A 19,758-nucleotide genomic window follows, 5' to 3' on the forward strand; every position below is an offset into this window, starting at 1 on the left:
ATGTTTCAGATTACAAAGGGCAAATATATGTAATGGCTTTAGCAACTAGTCCGAAGCCAGAGTCAAGAAATATTCTGTTTGGTCTTGTAAGCTCAGCTGGTAATTGTCTACTGATTACATCAAAATCTATAGAAAATGATGTTTATAGTCAAGTTTGTGCTAGTAGACTCAATGTTTTTTAACAGTCTGTTATTGTGGGATACTATAGTCAGAAAGTGTTTTCAATATCTCGAAGTTGAAATTACAACATTCATAAGGTGGTGGTGGGTTTATTATACTCTGTTACCATGTTGCCCTGAGGTGCCACCTGGACACTTTACTCACTTGTTTCTTCTTTATGTTGGCACTATCATAGTGTTCCTTCTCTGTGATTGTGCGACTAAGGGCAGACAACTCTCCAATACTGTTGCTGAAGTTGTCAATGTCTCTCTCCAAGGCATCTAGTTTCTTCATCAATGCCTTGAAAAGATATTATTTACAGAATATACTGTATGGGATACAAAGCATTGTCATTCTTACAATAAAATGATTAAAAAACCAATAACATTAACATTTGTATACTGATGTCTCCTTATCATCTAGATATCTAAACTCTATGTACAAAACTTCAAAGTGCTATTCAGGTAATTATTCTAGACAGGCGTGGCCTAGCCAGATATGGAGCCCTAGCCATACTGAAGGATACTAACACAATGCTATGAACACAGACACGACACCAACCTGGACTTGGTCTCCGTCGCGGCCTAGATCAGAACTGGTCAACTGTGGCAGCTTCTCATTCATCCACGCCTCAGCTTCAGCAACTTCAGTGTAAAACTGTAAACAGAAAGATTGAAAAACATCATATTACTGCCATCGGATCAGATTCTCCCGATCACTGTAAATATCCGGCTGCATGAGCTAGTACACTCAGATTGCACAATGCAAGAAGCAGTCCTCACCTTCTGTGCCTCCAGTGCTTCCTGCAACTTGAGTTTCCTGGTTGTAGTAGTCTTCTTGAGCCGCTGCAGCTGGCCATGCAAGTCGTCGAGACGAGACTGGATATCCTGGGAGGCAAAGTGCCGGCTGCGAACCATCAACTGGGCTGCGTTGGCCACAGACTCGATGAGAGGTTCGTGAGCCACTATCTCGGACTCCAAGGTCTGGGAAACAGAAGATAATCACAGTGACCTCACTGGTAGACAGCAGACTAAAGTACTGTTATCAACACAACTAGTACCACTTCCCTGAAAACTGCACCTAGTGTCAGGACACCAATGAGTCCACCATCATAACATCTTGGTAGCTAAAATCTACAGTAATGTGCCAACAAGTAAAGATCGGAATCATAATCCTCTAAATAAATATTAAGATTCTAAAGATTCAAATGATGGTTATGATAAAACACCAATAAAAAGGATTCTGTAATCGAAGTGAGACATCCTACATCTAATCATCCGAACTAGATTAGGTGCTGATTAGTCAGTTTGTATCTGAGATCAGATAAATATGAGATGTACGAAATAATTCCTTCACAAGCTCTTATTGTATATTCATTATTTGGCTGAGAAAAGCTGTTTCGTGAGTGAGTGAGTGAGTGAGTGAGTGAGTGAGTGAGTGAGTGATTGAGTGATTTAATCCAGTGACAGAAACTAAAATTTTAGTCCTCTAGTCCTTATAATGACAACACATAGCAAAACCATTAAAAATGGCAAAATTCTACTTGCCCATATAATACCTTAACTAGTGGGCAGTTTGGCAAGGACTATAGTGCCAATTTCCAACTCTGGTACCATTATTGCTTAATGCATCAACAATCTTGCAGCTATTCTCAGTGAGCATTTTCCTGTGTGATATGTCATACATCATAGCTAGGGCATGCCATTTCAAAGGATCCGGTGACCAACACATTATCAGTGAACAACGTCCTAACACCATGCAGTGTATCACTGTGGATGATGACTGCCATTTAAATACATTTCCGGCACAAACACACAGAGAGAAACTTGCAATTTGTGATATCATTCATATTCTCTATTTCACATGTGAAATCAAAACCATTTATTGTGAACTGGTGGAATTATCCCTGGTTTGCTCTCAACAACAACAAAGTTGGCTAAAACATTTTCACCATACTTCCCGAATTGTTAACTTCATAAAGGCAATGAAAAGACAGTTATTAGTCATGTAATATAACTTGAAGGAATTCATCAATCATCCTCTTACTTTCTTTACAAACACAATTCAATCTGATATGATCTGTTAAACAAATGTTAGTTAAGAAGTTAGTTTAATATTATGGAGGTATAAACATAGAAAATTCTGTGAATACTGTGTAAATTCGCATGCACATCGGTTTTTAGAAGTCAATTCTTACAATTAAACATGTCTACAATTATGTCTTCGCCGACTGCTGATTAATTCATTAACACAAAATAGTATTAAGCAGACAATAGTACGAAATCAGTCACACCGTTCAGTGCAATAATGAGCCAATCAGGAAACAGTATTTTCATTTCGTTGTTTTATGGAAACAAAGGCAAAAGACCTCCCAACTTGTCACAAGCAGATCCAACTAAAGGTCTACCTGATGTTTCTTCATGAGATTCTGAACTTCCGACAAGGAATGCCCCAGATCAGTAGACTCTGCTGTTGGTCGTTTCTCTTGTATCCATGACAACTCATCCTCCACGTCCCGGAAGAACTGGTACATTCTTAGTGCCTCTTCCAGATTGTCTCGTCGGATGTGGCATGGCTCTGATAATGAGTTGTACCTGTAGGAGAGAAGTGACTGGTTAACAAATGCCACTCTCCAACTTTTGCAAACATTTTAATCCTTTTATTATTTTCTTCCACATAACAATCCTTGAGATGAATATGATTGACATACATGCCTCTCGGAGACCCCGCATGCCCCGACATACAATACACAGACCACTCACTAGACTTTCAGGTACCTTTTAAACACTAACGTCTTGATGACGTACAGGAAAACACTATACACAGGCCTCTTGGGAGACCTCACATGACCTACAGCTACCCACTACACACAGACCTCTTGGGACACCTCACATGACCTACAGGTACACACTATGCACAGACCTCTTGGGAGACCTCAGATGACCTACAGGTACCCACTATGCACACACCTCTTGGGAGACCTCAGATGACCTACAGGTACCCACTATGCACAGACCTCTTGGGAGACCTCACATGACCTACACGTAAACACTACACACAGACCTTTTGGGAGACCTCAGATGACCTACAGGTACCCACTATGCACAGACCTCTTGGGAGACCTCAGATGACCTATAGGTACCCATTATGCACAGACCTCTTGGGAGACCTCAGATGACCTACAGGTACACACTACACACAGGCCTCTTGGGAGACCTCACATGACCTACAGGTACCCACTATGCACAGACCTCTTGGGAGACCTCACATGACCTACAGGTACCCACTATGCACAGACCTCTTGGGAGACCTCACATGACCTACAGGTACCCACTATGCACAGACCTCTTGGGAGACCTCACATGACCTACAGGTACCCACTATGCACAGACCTCTTGGGAGACCTCACATGACCTACAGGTACCTACTATGCACAGACCTCTTGGGAGACCTCAGATGACCTACAGGTACACACTACACACAGGCCTCTTGGGAGACCTCACATGACCTACAGGTACCCACTATGCACAGACCTCTTGGGAGACCTCAGATGACCTACAGGTACTCACTACACACAGACCTCTTGGGTGAGCTCAGATGACCTACAGGTAAAAACAATACACTGACCTCTCAGAGACTTCACGTGCCCTTGCTTGTAGCTCCTTGTTGAGGAAATGTCGTGACTCCTTGAAGACCTGGGCAGCGTCCAGCACGTCCTGCACTTTCTCCTGGTGCGTCAAGATGTCCTGCTCCAGTTGCTGCAACAACACCACAACACTTCAGCATAAAAAACTGCTCAGAAATGAGGCTTGTAAGTAAGATCACCATGAAAACCAGTAAAGGTTCTGATACTTGGCTCTTACCTGGTGTTTCTTGAGCAGTGCGTTGACGGATGTGAGGTCCTTGCCATGGTCTTCAGACTCCAGCTGGTTCTCCACCTCGTCCATCCACGTGTTGAGGTCGTCCGCCACACGGTTGAACAGCATAGCCTAACAGTTGCACAGTGCAATGTTGCATTACTAATGCTAAACATTCTAAAAAACATGTCTCTGGAAATACCTTTTTATCCTCTGTCGGGCTAAACAGCATTTTTCATGTTTGCTACCCAGGGTATTTTCTAGACACAATGCCAAAAACTCAGCTCCAATCCTGATCAAGGTTTAACTGGTGTCAATGGCATCAGTAGGTTGTCAGACAGGTAAAGTATAATGTTATTCCATACTATCTACGTGACTGAATAACACAGAACCAATGGACATGTAACTTTGGCATTTATAGAATACAAATCATGTTCAGCCACATTGCATTTGTTATGTCTAGGATTCACTATTCAAATCATTTAATTCCATGTAAAGTACAACCGTTTGGAATTTTAAACATTTATCCCTTTTTGCACTTTTCTCCAACTTCATCAAATTGCAAGTTTCTATGACAACCGACTGCTGCATCCATACCCGGTAGGCGTCCTGCAAGCGGTCCTTCTTCTCTGTGCTGGCAGCAATGAGTGCTTGCCAGCTGAGTTCCAGTTCCTCCAACCTCTTTTTGATGTCTGGTGTGGCGTAGTGTGAGTCATCTATCAGTCCCTGGCCCTCCTGTACATCAAACAGTTCATGAAGGTTACAACTGACTTGAAGGAGGTTGGACAATACAATTAACACTGACTTGTTCTGTAGTCTCTGTGAGTAACATAAACAATGGGCCTCACATATACATCTTGCCTGCTTTGGGGTGACAAGTCAACACCTTAACTACAACAGTAACTATGGCTCCATATCAGAATAAAAAGGCTCATAAGTTCATAATGCGCCTTCTCTTCTGTCTGTCTACACACATTCAAATGCATGAAGATCTTCAATTTTCTATCTCTGCTAGCTATTACCAAAATAACCCGTGAAGATCAGGGTTAGAATAGGTTTTTAGCAACTCATGTTTGCTGTAAAAGGTGACTATGCTTGTTGTCAGAGGCAACTAACAGGATCAGGTGGTCAGGCTCGCTGACTTGGTTGATACATGTAACACATTTCAAGTGCATGGATCTATGCTCATGATGTCAATCACTGGATTGTCTGGTCCGGACTCAATTATTTACAGACAGCCGTCATATAGCTGGAATAGTGCTTAGTTTGACGTAAAAGAGGCGTAAAACCATACTCACTCACTCACTCACACATAGTTCCAACTTACATGCAGAACAGCATCGACTCTGTTTCTGTTAGATGTGAGTTCAGCTTCGAATGCTGTGTGTTTTTGAAGCTTGTTCTGAAGGTTGACTGGGTCACGGTATGACTCGTCCAGGGCTACCTGCAGCTTCTCGTTGATCCAGCCAGAAACCTGGGGAGGGAGACAATATCATCACAGCACACTAGCATAGAGGATGATACAGCTCTCAAGAGTTCTACAGTCTGTCAATCACTCCTGATACATGATGGAGGCCACCCAGACATTATTTCCCAATGTAAGAAATACTACCAGGTAACACTTTGAAATCAATTTTCAAACAGCTGTCTTGAAGAAGTATTTACTCTTTAGTAAGTGCCTTGGAACCAGGGGGATTAACTTGGGCATCAGTTTCACTAATTGCCATGTACGCTCATATGCAATGCCAATGATCCTGTAAATCCTCTAAAGCTAATACCATCATATAACTACCTATTAAGGGCAACACCAAATGATGTCACTACATCATGAACAAAATGGTTCAATTGTGTTCAGTACGTGGTCCTATGCACAGCGCATAGGTCACAAATCAGGTGAAGTTAAGCAACTTCTGCAGTGTGTTCGGCAGCTTGGCTTCTGAGAGTTTCTAGGGTTTCAGTCCTGCTCCAAACTGAAGCACATGCAGCACATGTGGTGTCTCCTTGAGCATGGGACTTTGTATGAATTGTGCCTCTGTTCACCCAGCAGTGAATGGGTACCCAGTAGGATGAGATGGCAATGTGGTTGTTAACCTTCTAGCGCCTTACAGGCAGCTTGGGTTGTAAACTCCCCAGTGAGCTGAGATTGATTGTTTAGCACACATAGAACCACTGACCCAGGTAATAAATGTTTAAGTGATTAGAGTATGCTAATGCATGGAGTACAGCACTATATAAATGGACTATTATTATTATTATTATTATTCCCGCAATAGACTACCTCATAGAGATTCCTGAGGAAGAGCTGGTAGTGGCGCGAGTCTTCCAGTTTTCTGCGTCTGGCTGCAGCCAGCTCCCACAGGGTGTCCCTGCGTCGGAGGACAGTCTGACAGCGGGACTTGATCTCGTCCTTGGCATAGTGCTGCTGGGCACACAGGTCGGCTGCGAACTGGTTCAGATCCTCAATGCGGTCCTCCTGAGCCTTCACGGTCTTCTCAAAGCCGTCATGTTTCTTCAGCAGGCTTTCTACGCTGTACAGGGTGTGCTGTAATATAACATACACTGTAGATGTTTCCATGTTGACGAGGGATGCCATCAAGACAGCATGAGATATCAGCAATATTCTAGCCATATATACTACCCCAAAGAAGTCAAAGAACCCTATTACTTTGTTTTGTTTGTTGTTTAATAATGCACTCAGCAATATTCCATATATGTCACAGTGGACCAGACAAGCCAATGACCTCATGAGCATCGATCCATATAACTGGGACCTGATGACATGCATCAATCAAGTCAGCGAGCCTGGCCATGCAATCCCTGTTGTCGCCTCTTACGACAAGCATAGTTGCCTCTTACGACAAGCATAGCCTCCTTTTATGGAAAGCGTTGATTGCTGAAGACTTAGTGTAACCCAAATCTTCACAGGTCAAACATTTAAAGGGAAATTTCATACACATATATGAACAAGAAGAACATATTACTAATATTCCCTTGGCTCCTGGTCATCTTATAATGCCTCACCAACAATCATTAAACATCAAGAAAGTCAAATATATTAACAAGTTGAACTATGGCAGCACTCACTCCAAGATCTTCATTTGCAAGAAAAGCCTCCTTGGTGCCGAGCCATGTGTCGGCCTGCTCGGCTGTTTCCTTGAAGACCTGGAGGTCATGGCACTGGGTGAGGAGATGGTTCCGCTTGTCCCACGACCCACTCAGGGCCAGCTTGGTCTTCTCCAACTCCTTCACGGTCTTCTGGATCTCCTCTGAGGCATAGTGCTGGTTATTCACCAGGTTCATCCCACTCTCACGGATAGACGTGAAGTGAGCCTTGCGGCCATCGATCTCAGCCTGAAGGAACATTTGATGATATACATGCAGGGTTTTGTTTGAAACATTTTTGACTCAAAATAGTTATATGGATTGGGTACAAGTTTACCCCAGCTGTTCAATTTACTCAAATTCATGTTTATTTCCCCTCCAAGCAACATGCTTCATTATAAGATGAGGTGAAATGGAGTTTAACATCGCATCTAAGGTTATTGTACTTACATAGTGACATGCATGTATGTGTGTGTATGCGCAGCTGCTTGTACTAGTCCGGACTAATGCTGATTTTAAAGCGCAAGCCTACTGAGATACCAAGTCACGTTTTAACTTGAATATCCCATTCAGACACAGTATACTGACTCTGAGCTGACCTGTCCTTGTTTTAGCCCCTTAAAGAAAAGCACCAGGCAGGGAAACAACAAGTTCCATCTTTTAATGTCATTTGGTATGACGTGGACAAGGATCAAACCCCTGACCTTCCACTCTCCGGGTGGATGTTCATCCACTAGATCAAGGAGGCGGTGGTTGTTTCCTTACATACTAAACCAAGAGACGTATCATCGGCACCGAGTTCATGCAACTTCTGATAGTTTTACCCTACCCTGGAGTGGTCTCATCCAGGAAGACAAATATCACATCAATTACATCTTCAAATGTGTGAACACCACTTAGTTTGATTATTTCCAAACACAAAATAAAATAAAATTTTTTAAGGCAAGTTTTCTATCTATCTTATTGCCTCACATAACATGACTCATGTGCTGAAATGACCCTTATGATTACACAACTTTCCTGAATCTAAAAAAACGTCGTTTTTTAGAACAAACTGCAGGTATCCATGGCGATCCTACCTTCCTTTCATGGTGCATCTGGAGCAGGTTCTCAGCCTCGGTCACGTCTTTAGCGAGGTCTCCGGAGTTCATCCTTGCCATCATTTCATTGGACCACTGGATCTGTGTTTGGGAACATACTCACGAATAAGGTGCAGGGAAAAGAACAAGTTCAGCTGTCAATATGTGTCAGCTCAAACTGATTACTTTCAGATTACCTTTACTGAGCCTGCACAATGTATTATATAAAGACAGGCTTTGCTAAGTGGAATCTTATCTGTCGAGGCTGGTTTGCTGGCATGGCATCATTATCATCACATCATCATCATGTGACTTTCTGCAATTTCATTACCAGGTGTAACAAGTCTCGGCTAAGAAAGATTAAAATGTCAGGGACTTAAGTGTGTTCCAACTTACAAGTTCACGGGCATCAGCCAGGAATTTCTGTAGTCTGTAGGATTCTGCAAGTTTTGATTTTCTGAAAGAAAATAAGTAAACTGTCAATTATTTCTTATTGAATTAACAGTGAATTATTCTTTATTCTATGAACTTTGTATATCATCAAAGTATCATGATATACATCACTGATGCTCAATCATATTGAAAGCCTGGCGACCCACTGACCTGGTGTCCGACAGTTCCTCCAGTCTCTCCCAGTTGTCCTCTGCCTCCTGCTTCTTCTCCTCAATGGACTTCACCATGTCCGGATGCTTCTTACGCAACTTCACAGCCTGGGTTTCAATTTTCTGGAATCGAGATCAATTTGTAACCAATCGAGCAGACCTATCATATGATCATGTCACAATGAACACGTTCTCCTGTATCTGTCCTAACCTATGCTGTTTGTTCAGCAACATTCCATGTATATAACGGAGGTCAGTAAATAATCAAGTCTGAACCAGACAATCCAGTGAATTGAATCATGAGCATCGATCAACACAACTGGGATACAATGACATGCATCAACCAAGTCAGGAAGCCTCACCACCTGATCTCGTCAGGGGCCTCTTACGACAAGCATTGTCACCATTTACGGTAAACATGGGTTGCTGAGGACCTATTCTAACCCGGATCTTCACAGGGAGAGACAACAATGGGTTGCTGAAGACCTATTTTACCCTGGATCTTCACGGGGGGAGAGACAAGCATGGGTAGCTTAAGACTGGTTCTACCCAGGATCTTCACTAGGAGATACAACAAAGGGTTACTAAAGACTGGTTCTACCTTGGATCTTCACGGGGAAAGACAAGCATGGGTTGCTAAAGACTGGTTCTACCCCGGATCTTCACTAGGAGAAACAACAAAGGGTTGCTAAAGACTGGTTCTACCCTGGATCTTCACGGGGAGGGACAAGCATGGGTTGCTGAAGAACGATTCTACCCCAAAACTCTACAGGTGGCTTATCTATGCATTAGCTCACCTCCAGCTGGTTCTGCAGCGCGGTCATGTCTCGCTCAATGTCCTCCTGCTTCCTCTGTAGCGCCTGCACGCCGGCCAGATCCTTTCCTACATCCTCCACTGACAGGAGGGAAGCCTTCTCGTTGATACGTTCATTGATGTCGTCGACGTCGCGGTTGAAGGCATGCATCTCCAGGGCAGCTGCCAGTTTCACCTTGTAGCTGTTGAGGTCTCCTTGAAGGTCCTTCCATCTGGGGAAAAAGAGTGAGTGAGTGAGTGAGTGAGTTGAATCCTGCTTGAAACAATAGTTCAGATATATTACTGTGTGCTATCTTCACATTTATCGTAGACATTTATAGCTATGAAACCCACACACATTAGTATGTGCTGACAGATTCTAACCCTGACCAGTGGATCCTTGCATATCAAAGGGAAGCAACTCTGCACAGTGATTTGTGCGAGACAAAGCATCTGAGACACCTTTCTGGGAGGTAAGTGTAAATTTAGTTGTCAGCCTAATAGAGCAAGAGTTTGAAGTCTCATCTGGAACTGATCACTCACTTCTTGTTCATATTATCCCTCCTGTGTTTGACTGCCTTGGTGTCTGTGCGTCCCTGGGACACCAGTCGGTCTGCCAGGTCATTGATGGCCTTGATACGCTTCTCGTCTACAGTAATGCCCTGTAACAAACATCCCATCACACTGATCTTGACTCGAGGTAAGCACAAATCATTGACTACACATTCTAAGCAAAAACACCTTATGCACTACAGACATATCAGTTGTGATTTAACATTCATAACAAGCTGTGTCGACATCAATAATTTCATAGGACTTGCATTCTGACACATTCTTTGGAAATTAAAAATTATGTAAAGAACAGAAACAACATGATTTGAAATTTGCAGTGTGTTGAATATGGAATCAGTGTGTTGAATATGGAATCAGTGCATTGAATATGGAAGCAGTTTGTTGGATATGAAAGCAATGTGTTAAATACAGAAGCAGAGTGTTGAATACAGAAGCAGTGAGTTGAATATGGAAGCAGTGTGTTGAATATGGAAGCAGTGTGTTGAATACGGAAGTAGTGTGTTGAATATGGAAGGAGTGTTTTGAATTTGGAAGCAGTGTTTTGAATTTGGAAGCAGTGTGTCGCATACAGAAGCAGTGTGTTGAATATGGAAGCAGTGTGTTGAATACGGAAGCAGTGTGTGGACTATGGAAGTAGTGTGTTGACTACGGAAGCAGTGTGGACTGTGGAAGCAGTGGGTGGACTGTGGAAGCAGTGTGTGGACTGTGGAAGCAGTGTGTTGAATACGGAAGCAGTGTGTGGACTGTGGAAGCAGTGTGTTGAATACGGAAGCAGTGTGTGGACTGTGGAAGCAGTGTGTTGAATACGGAAGCAGTGTGTGGACTGTGAAGCAGTGTGTTGAATACAGAAGCAGTGTGTTGAATACGGAAGCAGTGTGTTGAATACGGAAGCAGTGTGTTGAATATGGAAGCAGTGTGTTGAATAGGGAAGCAGTGTGTGGACTGTGGAAGCATTGTGATGAATACGGAAGCAGTGTGTTGAATATGGAAGCAGTGTGTTGGATATGGAAGCAGTGTGTTGGATATGTGTGGAATATGGCTGACTTACAGCTGACTCCTGGTTGTTGACCTTCTTCTGTAGCTCCAGGCAGTGCTCGTAGTCACGCCCCATGTTGCCCGCACTCACCAGCGTTTCCTGGGGGAATGTACAGGTATTGTGAGAGATGCTCAGTGATTAGTCCACAACAACACTTGAATAACTACAGAAAAGATGTATTCTGGAGTGAATCTTTTGATTTTTAGCTCAGACAAGATGAGCCTACCTTAACTCTTTGCACAAAGAGAAAAAAGAAGATATGAAAAGCTTGACATCTTTCGGCTTGAGTTTTTGAAATAACTCATATTAAAAAATTATTTCAGGACACTAATTTCAAGTCAACCATGACCAGTATTGGTACATCTTGTGTGTTGAAGACCAACCAAATCCACAATAAAGGAAACTTACATGGATGAAAATTCAAAACAAGTACATTCATTCTTTAATAAATTATATTTCCTTACAATTACAAATGTGTTCTATTTAACTGAAAGAAAAACTATTTGATTTGAATCAGCAGATAACTAGTCTCACCTTTTCTCTGATCCACATTTCCACTTTATCAACCTGCTCATTAAACTCCAGGATGTCCTTGGCCTCTCCAAGACCACGGCCCCTGTTGGTGGAAGCCTGAAGCAGCTCATTCCACTTGGAGGAGAGTGTCTGCAGACACTGCCGGATATCTCCTGATGCCTGGTGCCGCTTCTGTACAAGGAGCTCTCCTTGCTGGGAGGCAGAAACATATTACAGTAAGCATGGGCATGTGATATAGGTTTGACTACATTTGGTTAGAACCACCATACCACACTGGATAAATACAGCAAACAAACTTCAAAAACAAACTTCCAGCAGAACTTATGTACCTGATGTCTAAACTGGTACAAGTCCGGACTGATGCCGATATATAGTGTAAGCTCACTGAGATACCATGCCACAGTTTAACATGAATACCCCACTCAGACACAGTATACTGACTCCGAGCCGATCATTCCTTGTTTTAGCCCCTTAATGCCGAGCGCCAGATAGGGTAACAACAAGTACCATCTTTTAACGTCTTATGGTATGACGCGGCTGGGGATCGAACCTCGGACCTTCTCCGGGCGGACGCTCTATCACTAGACCACGGAGACTGTCAGTGCTCACAAGGAACTGCAATTAGCAGTAAGAGTAGGACCAATGGCCATTCACATGTTGTCAGTGATTACAATATGTCTTATCTGCATACCTCCTTGATCTTACTGATCCTGTCGGTGTTGGCCACAATTTCAGCCTCGAAAGCCTGGTGTTTCTGTAGTTTCTTCATCTTGTCGTACAGGTCAGTGACGTCCTGGAAGTCGTCCTCATAGGCCACCTTCAGTTTGTCGTCAATCCAGCCTTCAGCCTACCACACATGGGAGGAATTGACATTATGTCTAACACAGATGATAGTTTCTCTTAAGGAGTGAGTGAGTTGGGTTTTATCACCACTTTCAGTAATATCAGGGTGTGTCACCCTCATGTGGGAGGAAGGCCCGAAGTGATGCAGGTCTGAGACATTTACCATTCTGGTGAAACCCACAAACACAGGTGCTCTCAAACCAAGAAAATTAATCAGTGCCATTCAAACCCAAGATCACTGGTTTCCAGCATATGCCTAAGTGAGGCAACTCTGAACAGCCTACTGCAGCACCATAGCTGACTAAGTCTTCTTGAATATCATGTCGTTAGATCTAAATAATTTCAAGTACCAATATAACATTTTCTGCTGATCGAAAATTCTGAAAGTGTGTTCCTTACTTAATATCAATTAGGTGTCAAATGAAGCACATCCTAGTACATACATTAAGATCCAGCACGCCCTGGTACATACACTAAGATCAAGCACGCCCTGGTACATATATTAAGATAAAGCACACCCTAGTACATACATTAAGATCCAGAACGCCCTGGTACATACACTAAGATCAAGCACGCCCTGGTACATATATTAAGATAAAGCACACCCTAGTACATACATTAAGATCCAGCACGCCCTGGTACATACACTAAGATCAAGCACACCCTGGTACATACACTAAGATAAAGCACACCCTAGGACACACACTAAGTTCAAGCACGCCCTGGTACATATATAAAGATCAAACACATCCTGGTACATACACTAAGACCAAGCACGCCCTGGTACATATATCAAGATCAAGCACACCCTGGTACATACATTAAGATAACGCACACCCTGGTACATACATAAGATCAAACATGCTCTAATACATACATTAAGATAAAGCGCCCTGGTACATACATTAAGATCATCATTAAATTCTATCATATCTTCCATTTTGGAGACTACTCCAGTGTGATCACAGCAACTGACTGTGGTCCTGCACTACCTCTACTGATGGGAACTCACAGAAACACCTGATCATGCACATAATAGACCACTGTGTGATGCCCACAATGATGTTGATTCATTACCAATTTATTTGGCCCCTAGGGGTTAAAATGACATAATACATTCTTGTCATGCAGCAAACCCTGGGCCTGAAACACAAGTTCTTTATCACCAAGGTCTCAAGTCAGGAAGAGGCTGGAGTTATATGGATGTCTACTTCTATATATGTAAGACTCATGTCAGGATTAGGTTCCTAGGTAGGACCTATTCTTGGACGACTTCACATTCATGGCAGACTGTATTTACACAGCAATTACACAGTGACACATTGTACAACATTCATGTCTGGAATCCTACACTCAGTGACACCTTGAATCTAAAATATCCCATTCCACTGTAAAACTACCAGGTGCTGATACTGATTTGAACAGAGAACAGAATGACACTCACCTCCGCAACATCCCTGTTGAAGTTGGCATACAGCATGTTGTCTGAGATTCTGTTCTTTCTCTGGGAACTCAAATCTTTGATATGACCTCGTCTGGACAAGAAAACAAAAGTCAATGAATATCAAATGATTAAACTGGGAAAAATATAGAAATGTGGTGAGTCATTCTGTAATTGTCAGTACCGCATATACTGCATGAAAAGTACGCAACATATTTTTGTATAGCAATACTAAATGCTGTCAATTTTAGAAAAGAGAAAGAGACATATCCAAACTCTGTTCATATCATCCAGCACAGTGAAAACTGAACCAGCATATATTCAATATGCAGATTGAACCAGGGTCTTTGGTGTGACGATCAAACGCTTTAACCATGAAGCTACCCCACCTCCCCTCAATGTGTGTATATATCACTACATACCTCTGACTGACGGCAGCCATTGTTTTCTGTACAGTCTGAGCCTCAAAGTGATTGTCAGCCACCAGCTGCTGTCCGTGTGCTGTGACTGCCGAGAGCTTCTCCTCCTGGGTCTCAAGCACCTTCTCAAACGCCTCGTGTTTCCTCAGGAGTCCCTCCACCTGCTCCACAGACTCGGCGATATCGGGGCTGGCCAGGTACACCTGCAATGTCATGTACATAGCATCGTACAGAACACCATACAGAACTCGGACCCATCAGATTTGTCATGCATTTACAAGAATCACTTCTTGGTTCATTGTTTCTATGACACAAAACATGATTCATAGTGATGGTAGTTCTTAAGCAAATTCGGCTTTGTATTTCAAATGAGCATGATATGATGAACCAGCAATATTAGCATCTTCTTTCTATTCATCTCCGTTACATAATTCTATCCCAACTCATATATACTACTCAAAAGAAGTAGACTACAGTCCTTCCACTGCATACCTCCTGGGATGAGCTGAGAACATTGAGTTGCTCGGCATCGCGAAGGAAGATCTGGACGTCGTACAGCTGGTCGTAGTACTCCTTCCGCTTGTTCCAGGTGGATACCAGCCGCTCCTGCATCTGCTGCACCTCTTCCACCTTGTCCGAAATCTGTCCATCGTAATACAGAAATAGCTCAGGACAAGGAAGTATGCCGACAGTTGATGACTGCAGATTATGAACAAGGGGTTGTGTTGTGGCAAGCGACTCAGTTGCCATTCAAGAGTAATGATCTGGAGTGATCCACATTAAGCAATATTCCTGACATGGCATAAGGGGGCAACCATATCACTGTGTGGGGAATCAAACTCGGGTCACCAGCATGACTAGCAAACACTAACCACAAAGCTACCAACACTTAACAACAGAGATTACTTATGAAAGCAAGTCACTTGCTTGATAAAGGTACTACATCTGTATTGTATGTTGCATTCAAAGAGTCAAGAAATCCATAAGTCATTTGTCTTCACGGATGCTACAGCTCATAAGTGTCTCTTAAAGATCCTGTACACCAGCACCCCTGACATAGAAAGAGGATTAAGTAACAACCATCAAAAATACTGAATGAGAATTACCGTTGAAAAACAAAATCTTTCTGACTTCAAAATTCAGACATGTAACTGCAAGTAAACTAACAACATACTGTATCTCCAACTATGACTGAGTGAGTGAGTAGGGTTTTACATCGCTTTTATCAATATTCCAGTAATATCACGGCGGGGGACACCAGTAAAGGGCTTCACACATTGTACTCATTCTCCAAATAGGACAACCTGTACTGACCTCATCACTTGCGTAGTGTCCATTCTCTATCATGGCCAGTCCTGTGCCAATGACTGCTTCAAATGTGCTTCCTCTGGCATCTATCTCGGCACGGATCTCGTCTTGTCGTGTACGAAGCAGATCGGCGGCTTGTGCGTCTCGCACAGTCTTCTCCGCCTGCATCTCTCTCTCTGTCACCTTGGCCCAGCCGAGCAGGTCTCGCACCTGGGGTACAAACAACATACTGCATTACCAACATGTCCACACATGGAACAGTGCTCTGATCATGTCACCAGGCCAAGGAATAAGACTATTGCTGCACCACAGGGGTGGGCTTGAAGTACCAGCAACATCAGTGATCCAACCTGGAATACTTTCCTTGAGCCACTGTAACTAGCATGTTTAACTACTAATGTCATGTCTGTGGGAACATGGAAATCTACACATGACACTTCCATGCAACAACAATGTAAAAAGAAATACATAGAATAAACACCAGGCCCTGCATAAAAAAATGTATGTTTGTTTGTTTGTTTGTTTGTTGTTTAACGCCATACTCAGCAATATTCTAGCTATTTGATAGTCAGTAAATAATCAAGTCTGGACCAGACAATCCAGTAATTGACATCATGAGCATATTGACATACGATAACATGCATCAACCAAGACAGCAAGCCTGACCACCCTATCCCGTTAGTCGCCTTTTATGACAAGCAAAGTTGTCTGTTACGGCAAGCATAGGTTGCTGAAGACCTATTCTGTCCCGGATCTTCACGGGTCCATAAATTTATGAATCAAGTGTATTGACTACAGCAATGGAGGCACAGCATTTACAACTTTAACATGTCTTTAAAGAACAAGGCTCTGGACACTTGTAGAACGTCCAGGTTTGACTTTTGACAACAATGCACACACACCAAATGCAGCACTTTTGTGGTCTACTAACCGAAGCGTTGAACTTGTGCAGATCTGCGGCTGCTAGTAGCTGCCCTTTGCGGACCTCGGCCCTCTCCTGCAGGTGACCCCAGTGGTCCACGACCGCAGCCTGCAGGTCCTCAATCTGGTCGGCATTCTCCCCAGGGTATGCCTCCTGCAGGCGCCCAGAGTCATCGATCAGAATCTGCAGCTGTTGGACAGAAGAAGGAAACATTAGTAACCTCACTCATCCCAGAAACACGACAGATATCATAAAAACATGATGTTTGAATTTGTTTATGGTTCATTGTAGCAGGGGAACCAATCTAAAACCGATGTACATCAACATTGGAGGCGGAGGCTGGGTCAGCTGTTTCATATTTAGTCAAGCAGAAGTGTATAACTGTCAGTGCTGTCACTGGTGATTATATCAAAGGGCATTTAAAATCTCCTGGATATATAGGTAAAACTTATGAACACATAAACATGTTCCCTAATCAAATTGTGAAATGTGAAAATAAAGGTTTGGGTTGAACACCTTGTTGCATATTGTCAACATGACGCATGTTGCGAGACACTACTAAAATGTTTACCTGAGCTTCAAGGGCAACCAGTTCATTCTCGAAAGCCTCATGTTTCTTGAGGTACTTCTGGGTGGTGTAGTAGTCACGGCCAAGATCATCAGGGATGCTGGACTCCTTTTCCTGCAACATAATAAACCATTCAAATACCTGACATGCACTTCTCATTCAAACAGTTGTCGAGTGGGGTTTTATTCAACACATCATAACACGAAAATCACCATGGAGACTAGTCTTATAATTAGGTGTTTGTGAAAACCAGAAGTAGACATACAGGTGTGAAACAAGGATCAAAATCCAAACAAGGCAATCCTGGAGTACGAAATAACAGTGGATCCTGGTATTGGTAAGGGACACAACTCTGCAAAGATAATTTCGGCACCAGACAACAGGCCAAACGACTGTATTCTGATAGGTCTTTAGATATGATGGTTATTGTACTAAAGTATTCATACATTTTTAGAATCTTTAAGTCGTGTAACTTGTCATTATTTGTGTGTGCCCCTCTCCCTTCGTTCCCTTACCTGTATCCTGGACAAGGCCTCCTCCACGTCTCGGTTGAATCGATGGATGTCTTCTGCCCCCTGTAGCTTGGAGTCGCGGGACTCAATCTGCTCCAGCAGGGTGTTCCAGGCGTCACGCAGGTGCTCCTGCCTCTGTTGCACCTGCACCATGTGAGGTCCCTTGTCGTCCAACAGCCACTTGGCAAGGCGCTCACACCGGTTGAATCTCTCCGAACCAGCCTCCACCTTACGCTTAAACTCATCAAACTTACTTTTCAAGATCTGTGGAAAGAAAACAGACTCAACTAAACATAAAGTTGATAACCTACACCATTAAAATAAATAATCAAAAGTTCTAACATTAGCCATTTCTGTAAGTAATTTACCAGATAGTACATATTGTAAGGGGTGCATTTCATTTTCAAATCAACCAAGTATGATTCAAGAATTGAAATATTTTCACAGCTGATGTTACAAAATATTATATAATCATTACATTTAATAACACAAGTTAAATCACCTGAAGGTGTTCGTAATCTTGGCCATATTCCTCGGAAGATGCGGTCTGCATCTGCTCGCCAATCCATTCCTCGAACTCCTCACTCTCTCGCATGTAGGCGTGGAGACTCTTGGAGTGCTCCAGGTTGCGCGTCCTCTCTGCTGCCAGTCGACGCAGCTTGTTGAGGTTGTCCTGCAGATTGTCCTGCAACAGTCAGAAATAATACTTAACTGTCGCTATGGAATTACTCTCTCATTGAAGCTCATTATTTGAAAGTTCTTTGAGCAGGAAGAAATAGGTAAGACTGATAAACATTCCTTGGTATCTTGACATTCTTGTCTATCCACCGTAGGATAATGAAAATGAAACTCATGACACTGATGTTAAAAATCATAAATTGATTAGTTCCCATAGAAAACCTCAAAGAATTCAGGACACCAGTCTCCTGGGTTATCTGCCCTTGTGTCAATGTGCTGCAGGTGTGAGAATACAAGGTGTGGGAACACAGAGTATGACACTCAGCTTCTATCCTCCACATCATCATTGGGCCATGTGACGAAGACTTGGGATCAGGGTATCCACTGACAAGGACATCGGGACTCATACCATATTTATACAGCTGACGTTATACTGACTCTGAGATGACCAGTCCTTGTTTTCTCTCCTTAATGCCGAGCGCGAGGCAGGGTAACAAATACCATCCTTTAATGCCTTTTGGTAACACAAGGCGTGGGAATCAAGCCACAACCTTCCGCTCTCCTGGCACAGGCTCTGTCCAATTTAACCCAAGAAACCTGGTCATAACCTGATGTCAGAGGCTCGGACTGAGGCGGTCAGTTTGTGAGTGAGATGATCAGTTTACCTGAGTCTTCTTCAGTAGAGATGGATCTGCTGAACCCAGCTTGAACAGCCGAGAGGACTCCTTGCCAAGGCTGGTAACAATTCCTGAGTATGTCTGTATGTCAGTTTCTAAAACCTGCAACACACATACATAACACACATAAGATACCTGTTATCTACATGTCTTAATACCTACTTTTAGGATACACACATATTTTAGACAAAGACTTTGAAAGCGCTAACGAGAGTTTGACGTATGAAACAAATGCTGGCAACCTGCAATGTCAGCATACTCACTGGAACAAATGCCATCAGTCACATGTATGGTTTTGACCAAATACATATTTGGGAAATGGAACTTTAAGGTCTTATTTCTTGACATCATCACTCTCGATTCTCAACCTGCTTGCTTGTACCTTATTTTTGGCCAGCATCTTGTCTGCTGCATTCTCATCCCTGCCGTAGTCAGTGCTGGAGGCGAGGTGCATCCTCTCGTTGATCCAGGCCTCGACCTCCGCCACCTCAGACAGATACTGAAACACAACAGTCATCAACACAGTAAGAAACGTTTGCCTGGTTTTTATACATCACTAGGTCACTAGTTTGTCAGCTCTTATGGAATCAATCAAGGTGGGTCAGGGAGTCAATCAAGGTAAACAGGGAGTCAATCAAGGGTGGATAGGGAGTCA

At 43.0% G+C, this 19,758-nt stretch overlaps 1 protein-coding gene across 6 annotated transcripts in view; it reads right to left on the bottom strand.

The window, feature by feature from the left end:
- Positions 1-19,758, bottom strand: part of LOC139442032 (spectrin beta chain, non-erythrocytic 5-like) — a 154,955-nt gene that overhangs the window by 18,397 nt on the left and 116,800 nt on the right. For all 6 annotated transcript variants that reach the window (XM_071222799.1, XM_071222797.1, XM_071222798.1 and 3 more), the window contains exons 40-67: positions 19,486-19,602; positions 19,092-19,205; positions 18,251-18,433; positions 17,752-18,012; positions 17,240-17,350; positions 16,678-16,857; positions 15,753-15,956; positions 14,931-15,080; positions 14,442-14,641; positions 14,023-14,113; positions 12,427-12,582; positions 11,736-11,927; positions 11,214-11,300; positions 10,136-10,254; positions 9,597-9,825; positions 8,801-8,922; positions 8,594-8,654; positions 8,198-8,299; positions 7,101-7,367; positions 6,295-6,558; positions 5,344-5,490; positions 4,614-4,751; positions 4,023-4,148; positions 3,787-3,917; positions 2,567-2,753; positions 942-1,142; positions 721-816; positions 325-459 (exon numbers count right to left, since the gene is read on the bottom strand). In XM_071222799.1, the coding sequence (XP_071078900.1) occupies positions 325-459; positions 721-816; positions 942-1,142; positions 2,567-2,753; positions 3,787-3,917; positions 4,023-4,148; positions 4,614-4,751; positions 5,344-5,490; positions 6,295-6,558; positions 7,101-7,367; positions 8,198-8,299; positions 8,594-8,654; positions 8,801-8,922; positions 9,597-9,825; positions 10,136-10,254; positions 11,214-11,300; positions 11,736-11,927; positions 12,427-12,582; positions 14,023-14,113; positions 14,442-14,641; positions 14,931-15,080; positions 15,753-15,956; positions 16,678-16,857; positions 17,240-17,350; positions 17,752-18,012; positions 18,251-18,433; positions 19,092-19,205; positions 19,486-19,602 (4,371 nt within the window). The remainder of the gene's footprint in view (positions 1-324; positions 460-720; positions 817-941; positions 1,143-2,566; positions 2,754-3,786; positions 3,918-4,022; positions 4,149-4,613; positions 4,752-5,343; positions 5,491-6,294; positions 6,559-7,100; positions 7,368-8,197; positions 8,300-8,593; positions 8,655-8,800; positions 8,923-9,596; positions 9,826-10,135; positions 10,255-11,213; positions 11,301-11,735; positions 11,928-12,426; positions 12,583-14,022; positions 14,114-14,441; positions 14,642-14,930; positions 15,081-15,752; positions 15,957-16,677; positions 16,858-17,239; positions 17,351-17,751; positions 18,013-18,250; positions 18,434-19,091; positions 19,206-19,485; positions 19,603-19,758) is intronic.

The sequence above is a fragment of the Haliotis cracherodii genome, unplaced genomic scaffold (assembly GCF_022045235.1).
Source record: "Haliotis cracherodii isolate W230 unplaced genomic scaffold, xgHalCrac1.p SCAF_5, whole genome shotgun sequence".
NCBI classification, from domain to species: Eukaryota; Metazoa; Mollusca; class Gastropoda; order Lepetellida; family Haliotidae; genus Haliotis; species Haliotis cracherodii.